At 39.8% G+C, this 12,455-nt stretch overlaps 1 protein-coding gene across 3 annotated transcripts; it reads left to right on the top strand.

The window, feature by feature from the left end:
* The first annotated feature begins 2,357 nt into the window (after nt 1-2,357).
* On the top strand, nt 2,358-6,841 carry trim107 (tripartite motif containing 107). 3 transcript variants are annotated; one of them, XM_080424035.1, is made up of 2 exons: nt 2,358-2,442; nt 4,179-6,841. In XM_080424035.1, the coding sequence occupies exon 2, from the start codon at nt 4,190-4,192 to the stop codon at nt 5,699-5,701; it is 1,512 nt and encodes a 503-aa protein (XP_080280161.1). In that variant the 5' UTR covers nt 2,358-2,442; nt 4,179-4,189; the 3' UTR covers nt 5,702-6,841. The 3 variants fall into 3 exon arrangements, with proteins under 3 accessions (XP_080280161.1, XP_080280162.1, XP_080280160.1); XM_080424036.1 differs by lacking the exon at nt 2,358-2,442 and adding an exon at nt 3,299-3,380; XM_080424034.1 differs by lacking the exon at nt 2,358-2,442 and adding an exon at nt 3,806-3,865.
* The last annotated feature ends 5,614 nt before the right edge of the window (nt 6,842-12,455 follow it).

Raw genomic sequence — 12,455 nt, 5'->3', positions numbered from 1 at the left:
CGGCACTCGGTGCCGCGCTATGAGCTTGTAGATCTGCTATTTTTGAATAACCAAATAAATCTTAAAATGACACAGATGCGTTCCCTTCCCGGCCTTAAAGGGTTAAGTCGTGAGATGTTCCGAGGACAGTACATTTCAAGAAAAGCTTTTCAGACCCATTGTGCAATACCTGATGACAGTACTCTTATGGACCGGGTCTGTTTACATAGTAGCTAAAAAAAAACAAAAGGAACCAGTACACAACTGGACAACTATGCCTTTGATTTCCTTGAGATTGACCTTGAACTTTGTTTCTGGTTACTGTTTGTGTTTATATCTGTATCAGACTGCCTGTCTCATAGATATTTCCTGATATAAATTGCTGCCTTTTTATCCCATTATAATAATAAAGCATACGATTTATATAGCGCTTTTCTTAGTACTCAAAGTCGCTTTACGAAACGGCAACAAAATATAAACTACTTTATTAGGAAAAACTAGTTAAAAGGTTAAAAACTTATTATCATGACACATTTAAACTTTAAAGTAAAAAACACTGACCAAAAACCAGACCATGTACACTACATATACAAATAGGCATATGAGCTACTGTATTTTAGAGGCTGTTATGATTTTAAATAATGCCTATACCTTAGCAATGGCAAAAAAAAATGTGACGACAATGTCTGTTTTGTGTGACAACTTTTTCAGCTTTTTGATGCCTGATGTGACTGTTGAAATTGGTTGAGCACATTATTTATGCGAAAAGTAAAGAAATCACTGGACAATTATCTAGATTGTGTGTCAGTATGGCTGACACCAGGAAGTGCCTCCCTCCCTCCTTGTGTGATAAAAGAAAAGTTGTTTAATAGCTTCATGTAATTAGCAATCAAATTCTGGGTACATTTTCATTTCTTTGAGAGTGTGCTTGACCCTTACATTTATAATATGACTGGGTTTTGCACTAATTGAACAATGCTGTTTGTTCCTTTCACGCTGACCGAGGGTTCTGCGCAGAAGTGTTTTCAAATAGCATCTTGACTCGGATGAGTGGAACCCCTTCAGACCCAAGGGTGTGAAGCTAGATTGTGGACATAGTTGGATGGAAAGTGTTCATCTATAATGGCAGAGGGTTGGATTTGATACTGATGGTGTCAGTTATGCATCACTCGTAGTATGCGATAGGATCAAATAATGGCCACTGCATAGCCATGGCCAAGTTAGTAGTTTGCACATTATACTTTACTGCACTACAAGGTTTAGAAATGCTTTCATATAACATGAATGGTTAGTGGTTCTGATTCACAATCGGATACATTCCAAACTCCAAAGCTATGGAGAGAACGACGTTAAAGTGTAAAGAAGAATAGTGGTTTTGGTCTGGCACTTTGTCTTGGTGTTAACTCACACCATCGTGCATTAATGATACCATATAATCAGGGATTATTTTTTATATTTAGATCTCTTTGTGTCTTGTAGACCCACAACATGAACTCTGTGGGGACGTTCCTTTGGGGCCTAGAATAATCGTGTCTACTGTTACTTTCCAAAGACAAATGTTTCTCTACATACCTGTACATAAAGTTAATCTAAACCTTGTGCCTTGTTTCATTTTCCAGTTTTAATGTAATGCTTAGTTTATATGGATTATGGTGTGGGTGTGTGTGCGTGCGTGCATGTGTTTATTTCAATATGAATTGTGTGCTTCACATGTGTTAAAGCAGCTAGTGCCAAAAAGCGCTTTTGTTTTCTGAGTGAGTTTTAGATTTTAATCTAGTTGAATAGGTGCAATGAAGCTGATAGGATTATTACACCGTAAAATCCTCATTGTTGATTTATCCACTTTGTACCTCCCAAGAGTTTACCAATGTAGCCAAATGGAAGAGTGACAGTCCATTTGTAAACTCACAGAGCTAAATGAACACTCGGGATTGTAGCTACTGTGTAGGTCATTGGTTCTCAAAGTGAGGTCTGGGACCCCCGGGGGGGACGGGTGTACCCCAGCTAAATTTGTTAATATAGCATCACAATCATTGTATCCACTTTAACCATATGTTATACTTCGGCTATTGAAAAATAGCAGCTATACAAGCTCATAGCGCGTCACTTAGTGCCACGCTATGAGCTTGTAGATCTGCTATTTTTAAAGAATCTTGAAAATGTGTGCAAATCTTTGAATATTCTTTTTTTAAAAGCGATAAAAAAAATAACTTTGCTTCTGGACTCTGGAGGACCCTGGCACAAAACATTTTCAGATGGGGGTCCGCGGCCAAATTCAGACCAAACTGGGGGGTTCTTAACTTGAAAAAGTTTGAGAACCACTGGTGTAGGTGCTATGGGGACTATCATTCCATGTAACCATGGTAACTATGGGTGTGTTCACGTCAGTGCGGTGTGCTTTCTTCAGGAAGTCAACCAGACACAGCAGGTGATGCAACTGCAGAGTAGCTACGTGTTTAACAGGTAAGGAGGACATTCATTTATTTATTTCATAGTGAAGAAGTAAATACATTTAGACCATGTTGGTGTAGTGTGGTCTATGTGGCGACAGTGTGAGCATAATAGGAATAGACCAATCAATTTATAAATTAGATGATAGGATAATAAATTGTTAGTCTTTTTTTAAATTGTACACTAATGAGGCGGATCAGAGTCAGTGTCGTACTTTAAATTCAGTTGTGATGTTGGAACTTCTTGCAGCCTTGCGAGATCAGTGTCAGGAAACCTTCCTTCAAAGCCAGGAAATCGAAACTTATGAGCAAGCAAACAAACGCTGCTCACCAACAACTGATTAGAAACTCCTTTGTCATCCAGGATGTACGCACATTGCAAACTAAACTATTGTGCAATTTTCAAATTGTTGAATGTGTTTAAAACGTAAGCCTTACATGAATCCAAAACACAGGCACGTGGACCTGTGCTGTGATGTAAAACTGTTATTTTAGTTATTGTCTCCACCAGGCCGAAGGCAGAACTGTCTGACTTTTAAAGTCCCAGATTTGTTAGCCCTGAAACATGACCGTCATGGCGGAACTTCAACCTGGTTTTGGCACCATCTTACCCAACCCGTACATCTACATAAACGTTCAGATTTCAAATATAAAGTGCTATAAATGGCCACAAATGTTGCCATTTGAATCGGGTGGGTCCAAGTACCCGTATCTTCTGTATTGTTCAATAAAAAGCATTTTAATCCGATTGGTGGCCATTTTCTCCGAATTGTCTCCATTTGCTTTCAACTATGCGACCTTATCGGTTGGGGAGGTGTATTGCACTCTGATACACTATAACTCCATGAGAAAATGGCCACGGAGCGGATTAAAATGCTTTTTATTGAACAATACGGAAGATACGGTTACCTAGACTGGCCCGATTCAACTAGTAACATCCATGGTCATGAGGTAAGCACTTTATATTTGACATCTGAACGTTTATGTAGATGTACGGGTTGTAAATGGAGAAAGTGCCAAAACCAGGTTGAAGTGCCGCCATGACGCTAGTGACAGACGAGCGTGCCGTCATGTGAACCATGGCTAGTCTATGCGATTGACTCAGCTCTTGATAGGACTTATATTGACAACCGGACACTATTGGCTATTATTTTATCTATTTTGTAATTATTATTATTATCATCATTATATATTTTTTGTAATTGTAAAAACATTGTAAACATTGGAGAAAAACAGACCTATAGTTAGATGGTAAGGAAATAGAATATCCAAATATAATATTTTCCATCTACAAATCAAACTCTTTAATAAAAATGTAATTAATTTGTTCAAACAATCCTAGATCAGGCCTTTACAATTTGGATTATGTAATTTTCAGGCTACCTTAGTGCATGCAATTAACTAGCTCCTTATGTATATAATGTACAGTAGGCCTAGTATGTATATTTATCTTAATCTCATTCCCCGTTCCTCCATCTCACAAGGAGATAAGTCGGTGAACAAACTACTGTTAAAAGTGTCTAACCGGAGGTACAGGAAGTACAGTAACAGTAGACTACAATGTGGTCAGTCTTGTATTGCTTCCAGCCCTGTACTTCCAGTTTCACACGTTTGGCAGTAGTTCTTGTCCAGCCTAGTAAATAAAGTACATTTCCAGTTGCCTACAATGGGTAGATATTTGTTTGTGTTTTCTTGCATTTGATTAAGCTCTTGATTTAACTCGTTACCCTTAAATTACACATTTTCTAGAATCTGCCATCATGTCAGTGGGTGAACCTGAAGCAACACATGCAGAAAATAACCTGGAACTGGAGCTCTCGTGTCCAATTTGCTTGCAACTCTTCTCTGAGCCCATGTCTCTGCCTTGTGGTCATATCTACTGCTCGGCTTGCCTTCAGACCATGGAGGCAGACGTTGACCACCACTGCTGCCCTGAGTGCCAGGCGGAATATGATGGAATCAAAGCCTTGGCTAAGAACTTCAAAATGTGCAGCATTGTTGACAATTATAAAGCCACACATGGGAGAATTGACTCCGCAGACCCCCAGCAACCATTCAAATCCACCCAGAGCCAAGAGGACACCTTAAGAAGTCCATTAAACAACCTTAAAATGTCAGAACCTGTTGACGCCCTTGACAAAGATGGAGCCAGAGAGTACCCCATCATGTCAGTAAAAAAAGAAGGTCAGGCCAAAGCTGAGATGACAATGGCTGAACCAAAGTTCAGACTAGCATCTCAAGTGACAGAGTTGACCCTCAAGTTGGAGATGGCTGAGAGTACATTGAAGAAAGAGAAGCAAAAGGAGATGGAGGTGAATACGGCTAATGCCCAGCTGAGAGAGGGAGCAGCCACGCTTTTGGAGCGGGTGATGGATTTGTCTTTGAACTACAGTGCCGAGATGATGAAGCTGATTGAGGCAGAGCTGCATCCAGGTGAAGGGAGCATGAGCGGTCGAGTGGGGCAAGCAACGGAGGAGACGGAGCAACTGAGACAGGCTTTACTCCGAGCTGAATCTTTATTGACTGAAGAGGACTGCACAGCGTTCAGCGAGCATCTTCACCATCTGCAACCGCACATTGTGGAGCTCCTTGCCAAACCTTTGGAGGAGTTCGAAGACGGTGTTGAATTAAAAATCAATTCTGCACGAGCTTGTTCCAAGCTCGAAGAAATAAATGGTGAGTTGAAGGCAGGACTCACAGAGATTCTGCACTCCTTACGGAATGTCCTCAACCCTTCAGAGGTGACATTTGACTTGGACACGGCCCACCCCAACCTTGTCTTATCAGCGGACTTGAAGACGGTTACCTTTAGTGCCACCAAACAGCCGTACCCGGCCTCTCCCAAGAGGTTCAGCAGCTTCTTCCAGGTCCTCAGCACGCAGAGCTTCTATGGAGGTGAGCATTGCTGGGAGGTAAACTTGGAAGGCTCTCCCTGGATCATCGGTGTGTGCTATAGTGGGAAGCTAGCACGCAGCGGGCTGCCCAGTGCCCTGGAAAGCAACCGCGGCTCATGGTGCCTGATGTGGTTCGAGAACCAGCTGAGAGCCTTTGAGGAGGGACGCGATGTACCACTCATGAGGACTACGATGGCATGCAGGCTGGAGATCAAGCTGAGCTTCAAGACCCACAGTCTGAGCTTCTACAACGTCAGTCCCACCAGTGGCAAGACTCACGTGTACACCTTTAAGGCTAACCTGACTGAGCCTGTGCACCTGGCCTACAGGATGATGTCGGGGCATCCCAAGGCACGTGTCACTGTCAACTCATCGTAAGACAAACAAGACGGTTGTGACTCCTGAACTGGCACTGTCTGGTACACAATTGCAATGAGCTTGGAATTGGGATTATGCAATCTCATTGCATGCATGCTGGCTAACCGAACTCCAAGATCCTTACCCTGACCTTAATCACACTCAATAGAATGCCTAAACACAACCATCTCTAACCTAGTCTCTCGAGAGACATGTAGTGTTGTTGTTAGTTGGAATAAACACAGAAGCACCCGTGAGGACTAAGAAAGAAAGGGGAGGAGACAAATCAAATTTCTGTTTCTACACAAAAAAGGATGTGGTGCCAAAGGAAAAAACAAAGAAAAACCTGCATGGGTTCCCAGATTGTCTCTAACCTAATGCCTAAACAATGTTTGTTTTACGTATACCTGAATTTAGGACGGCTGGTGCCAGCTCTACTCTGGCTGTTCACACAATGCATCATGGGTATGAGACTGACAGTTCAGGAGCCACAATAAGAAGAATTGTTGGATAAAAACAAGCCTTTGCACCTTTAAAAGACGATACAGTCTATTGATATTATTTTCTCATTGGTCACAATGATTATGGACCGTGATTTCAAACACTTGTTCACTTTTTCCCTGTAATGGAGGCCTTGGACCACTCAAAATGCATTCATTCATCATAATAATAATACATTTTATTTGTAATGCAGTTTTCATTCACAAGGAATCTCAGTGCCACATGGTAAAACATCATCAATCATATAAAGTTAAAAAGCAGGATTTAAAAACAGTGACTAAACAACAATTCAACACGACAACAATAATAACTAACAAAGGTAGGAGCCATGTAAGAAATGAATTAAAAGAATCTATATTGTTAGTTTATTATACTGTACTGTATATTGTGTTATAAGTACTCTTTATATACTCTTACACCTTACTTATGCCTTGATGTCCTGCCATACAGGATCCTTTGAAATCAACCAGGAGCATTCTTATTGTTTAACAAGGAGGATGCATAAACCGTGTCTCAATGGTATCATCTTAGCAACATTAGATTATTAACTGACCTGGCCTCTTGTAGCCCAGTTAGACAGAATTCAAAGTTTTTTCACAGCCTAAATTAACTGTCATTTTCATCCCTTTATCACTGCATAAATAAAGCATCTCATCGCAAGTGTTTCTTTTTTGCCTAATCTTTTTGGCATTGTTATTGCACAGTGTTAGAGATGAGGCCTATGCACAGAGTTAAAGGGACACTTCACCCCAAAAAACCTTTGTTTCAATGGATTAGTCACCCCATGGAGACTTGAATTCATGGATATTTTTTAGTTTTTGTCTCATTCCTAAGACAATAATTTGATGACCAGCGGACCGGTAGGCAGCGGTTCCGGTAGGAGACACAACGGAGACTCGTTGTGTCTCCTACCGGAACCGCTGCCGGTCATCAAATTATTGTCTTAGGAATGAGACAAAAACTAAAAAATATCCATGAATTCAAGTCTCCATGGGGTGACTAATCCATTGAAACAAAGGTTTTTTGGGGTGAAGTGTCCCTTTAAGCTGAGATAAATGTTCAGTTATTTTAGTTTAGCTAAAGCGTCAGAAAGAAGAGGGTTGTTCCTGTATCCATAATATAGGTCCTAATAGAGTGCCAGCATATGCAAACATGGCATAACCAGATAGCCGAGTGTTTCTGTTTACAGTATGTAAATACAAACTCATTGTGCATGTGCCCATCTCTTATCTTGGCATCGCGGCTTAATAATCACATGCTCATTCTCTTACTACTTTTTTTATATTTGTTTACATTTGCATTACATTTGTATATTCTAAAATCTGAAGTTTTTCAGAAAGCTTAGGGCAGGATTTAAAAGGAGTTTTTAGTATCAACAATTTGACAATGCATTTGTCTTTCACACGCCTAAGTACTGTAGCTACTGTATGTGAGTGATAAACAAAATGTTGTTTAATCTTTAATCATTTCATATGGCTTGTATTGCCTTTCTGGATCACATGAGAGTGAAAGAGAGAGAGGTCACATTTAACAATTATTGTAGTTGTATACATATGACCTAGTAATAATAGGACCATATTCAGACCATAGCATCATGTTTGTTTGTTGTTATGTGCTTCTGCCCATGGCATGTGGTACCTAGTCTTTATGGAGTGTTACCTATGCATCAAGTGGAATTCATCATTCAGCACACTGGTGTAATATTACAGATTTGAACATTTGGTGCATCTGGAGATGGCTTCTTATTTTTTTTCCCAAAACAGAAAATTAAGAGCAAATGTAAGAGAACTGTAAGAGAATGTTGCTGCATGAGGCCTAATTCAATTTGTAATCTAATTTATACAAATATATTTCAACCCACAGAAGCCTCTGCTTTTACTATCAGAGAGTGACCCTGAAAAGGCTCTTATTGATTTGGGACTATGCATACAGCCTCTCAAAAATCAACAAAGTGAAAAGTAAAAATTATTTGATTCTTTACGAAATCAGATCAGAAAAGGAAAATGATTTTAAGCACTTTGAGCAAGACGTGACTTTGTTTGTTACACTGGTAAAAGACAACAACGATCCTGTAAATGTTTTACAGAGGCTGTAAAAGCACTGTCAGGGCAGCAGATTATAGTCACAAAACTTTGTGTACTCCTGCGAGTCGATCACTGGGTCATGGACTTTGAACCCGTTACTTATCACCATCATGTTCTGCCAACTGACTTAAAATGATTTATGCACTTGATGGTCAACATTGTGCGGGTTAAAGATCTATGTATGTCATGGCAGGATGGCATTTATTAGAATCTGTACTAGGCATATGTTTTGACAACTGGAGCACTAATAATTAATACACTTTAATTGATAGATAAGAATAATTTGATCTAACACAAACTCCCAGACACTGTCAGTAATATAAAGTGAAAAGAAAGAACTCTTACAAGATGCGTCTTTTACATTGTCTTCTTTGTGCGAGTATTTCTAAATTGTCTTGGCTGCATGAGCTCACTGGAGAATTACATACAGTACAGTGGTCAAGCGGTTCTCTGCCAAAGGCAAAGATCAGACCATGGTTATAAATACACACAGATAAGAGGAAGCTTATGTCTTAGTCACAGGCTGTTTTCATAACAATAAATGTTCTACTGTACCAGGTCTTTAGGAAGTGGCGTCTTGACGCCTGAACTCAAGTGATCATGACCCTTTCCCTATATATTTGATAGTATCTCTTACCATTGCTGCCTGAGGAACAGTTATCATACTCGAAAAAAATGCGTTGCTGAATAGTCTGTAAGGTTTTGAGCCAAATGTTTGCTCATTTTCCCAAACAAAAAGTTGTAAAGTAGCTGTTTGAAGGCATTAAAGCTATTTTTGCATTATACAGTGGTCTCCCGCCTTTTATTGTTTTTACCAATCAAAGTGCAGCAGTAGATCAACAAATTACCTACAATCTGGATTACCTACAGCTGTGTTATGTCGCTTTTACACTTATATAATATCGGCTCTACCCTCCTTTTTTTCTTTTCCATTAGTCCAAAGTACCTGATATGATGCAGGGTGTGACATTGGCATAGAAGATGTGTGGCATTGTGTCAAGTTCAACCAAAAAAGTGTGTATGTTAACGTACAGTATGCACTTGCATATATATACTGTAGTCAACATTGTGTGGGTTAAAGGTCTATGTATGCCATCATGGTAGGATGGTGTTGATTAGAATCTATACTAGGCATAGGTGTATGTGTTGATAATGTGTTTTTTAGATTATGTGTTATAATACTGGAGTGCAAAGCTGCTGGCCTACGCGAGTGGCATTGTTTGAGTAATGGAGTTCAAAGGGTTACAGAGAGGCGGAGCGAGAGGCATCCTGGTGAAAGATCTTGTAATGTGTCGTCGATTAGTCATGTACAGTAGTGTGAAAACCACAACAAGGCGGGTCACCGATTTACAAGACAGAAAGTTGAGTAGTGTGTGAACTGCACAGCAATCTGATGACTTTGACAACTTTCCTCTTTCCCTACTGATGACTTTAATTCCTGTAACTATTGATGATTTCAATGAACTGATTTTATTTGACACGTCACACGACCTCACCCCACACACACACACACACACACACACACACACACACACACACACACACACACACACACACTTTGTGCTGGACTTGGCACTGTCAGGGAATTCTGGCTCAATCCTTATGTTGAGGCAGATGGAGTCAGAGATACTTGAATACTTCTAAATTAGACATTTATTGCATGAGCTCACTGGAGAAATACAATAGTTCTCTGCTAAAGGCAGAGATCAGACCATGGTTATACACATAGATAAGATGAGGCTTATGTCTTGGTCACAAGCTGTTTTCATAACAATACGTTTTTTTTACTGTAACGGGTCTATAGGAAGTGGCGCCTTGAATCGAAAATATTTTTCAGATTATCAGAAGAGCAAGGATGAATGCCCTCATGTCAATGTTTGTTACAAGCCAGGCCCTTACACAGCCTTACACATGATCAGAAGACAGTAAGGTACTCGAACAATAATGACTAAATACATTATTCCACAACACAGAAACATTTGCCGTTTATGTCTATTGAAGATATATCTATCTTGAAGTGATCATTTCCTTTATCTGGACATCTTAAGGCACACTAGTGTAAACATCTGCTTCAAGGGAAGACTGTTATGTCCCTCAACAAGGCTGCATGTGCACACTCAGCTTTTTATTTTAAAGACATTAAATAATGGAAAAAAACTCCTTGCCAATCTTGAAAACCTGTACAGACATCCATATTTTAAAAAGAAACCAGTCTTTTCAGCATTCATTTGACATTTTGTAACTTATGTGTGATATTGTTATGCATGTTTTCTGCTTTATATTTTATTCCACTACTCCAAAATAGTTCACCACATCAAAGCAGTTTTTGTTTTAACATTATAAAGTTTTTGAATGTTGAACCAACTTCATTACCAGGTCAGTGCTGTCTCAGTGATAAATAAATGTCAATCAAACAGATAGGTGGGCAAAATTATTTCAGTTCAATTGTGTATTAAACAATAAGCTTATGTAGTCACAAGCTGTTCTCATAACAATAAACGTTCTACTGTACCAAGTCTGTAGGAAGTGGCGTCTTGAATCTAAAATATTTCAGATTATCAGAAGAACAAGGACATCCTCAAGTCAATGTTTGTCACAAGGCAGGCCCTTACACGGCCTTACATATGGTTAGAAGACAGCCAGGTGCTTGTTCAACAATGAAGAAAGACATTATTCCACAGCACAGAAAACATTTGTGGTTTATGGTTTTATTGAAGTATAGAAATATCTATCTTGAAGTAACAATTTCCTTTAGCTGAACATCGCAAGGCACACTTTAAATGTCTGCTTCAAGGGAAGTCTGTAGCATCCCTAACCAAGGCTGTGCCTTTGCCCAATCTCCTTTTCATTTAGTATTTAGTAAAGACATTAAAGAATGGAATGACTCCATGGCAATCAGAAAACGTGTACAGACTTCTATATTTAAAGACGGCAACCAGTCTTTTTAGCATTAGCCTAATTTGACAGTTTGATTACCTGCTTTTATAACTTTGGATATACTGTATACTATATTTAGTAATATTTTGATACCTGTGTTCTGCTTTATATTTTACTCCACTTACTCCAAAGTAGTTTTTTCAATGTTGAACCAACTTCGTTCCAAGTCAATGCTATCCCAGTGATCAATAGCCTAAATCTGTCAATCAAACAGAGAGGGAGGCAAAATCATTTCAGTTCAGTTGTTTATTAAACAATAAGCTGTGCTCTCTGCTATAAAACATTTGGTAACAAAGCATAATAACCAAAAATCTAATCACGTGGATGACGGGATCCACATGCATGTTGTGGATCAGTGTCTAGCCAGTGACGTCAGTCATCTATGATGTCAGTCGTCTGTAACATATCTGTTACATGCCTCCAAATGTGGGCAAGACTTCAGCCCGATTAGAGCCCATTATAGAATTAAAGTCAGTATGTGGAAAACAAGTGGAGGTACTTCGTTGGCCTACTGGAAACCAGCGGTTTGTGAGATTAGGCCGCCACACTGTAAAAACAGGTGTAGAGTGTGTGTGCGTGCGTGCGGGGCCGCGGGCGTGCATGTCTGCCTGCCTGCTTGGATGTCAATAGGTTATTGGTCCATTTGTAGTGGAGATACACTCTGTGCAAAGCTTTGCTTGAGATTCATGTATTTTCTACTTGGTCCCTGATGCAAATAAACGTATAAATGAAATGAAACTAGACCTGTGCTCCTCGGAGCACAGGTCTCCGCCAGGTCAGGTACGTTATTGTGGCCTCCTGGTGGCGCTATAATATGCCAATGTGAAAAGGGTGCCATTTGTTCAAGCCAGGGCTTTTCACTGCAATCGGACACTGCATTCATGATTTGAGGCATTTTGTTCCAAAAATATGTTTTGCAAAATTAGACCTGCTGGTGGCGCTATAACAGGCCAATGTGAAAAGGGTGGCATTTCTTCCTCTGCCTAATAGAAATGTGTGTGTGTGAAATTTCACGGAAATTGCAAGCTGCGTTCATGATTTGAGGCATTTTGTTCAAAACGGACCAATCCTGCAAACTTTGGAAGCCAGTCTTAGGCAATCAAGATGGAATATGGGAAATCGGATAAATCTGTGTAGATCACATGACTATAGAGATACTGTGTACCGATTTGTGTGATGTTTGAAAAAAATCTGTAGGAGTAGTATCAATAAATGTGTTTAGCACATATCGGCCTCCTGGTGGCGCTATAACC

This window comes from Gymnoscopelus braueri (genome assembly GCF_963280865.1).
Source record: "Gymnoscopelus braueri genome assembly, chromosome: 3".
NCBI classification, from domain to species: Eukaryota; Metazoa; Chordata; class Actinopteri; order Myctophiformes; family Myctophidae; genus Gymnoscopelus; species Gymnoscopelus braueri.
This window is presented reverse-complemented; position numbering and strand designations above follow the sequence as displayed.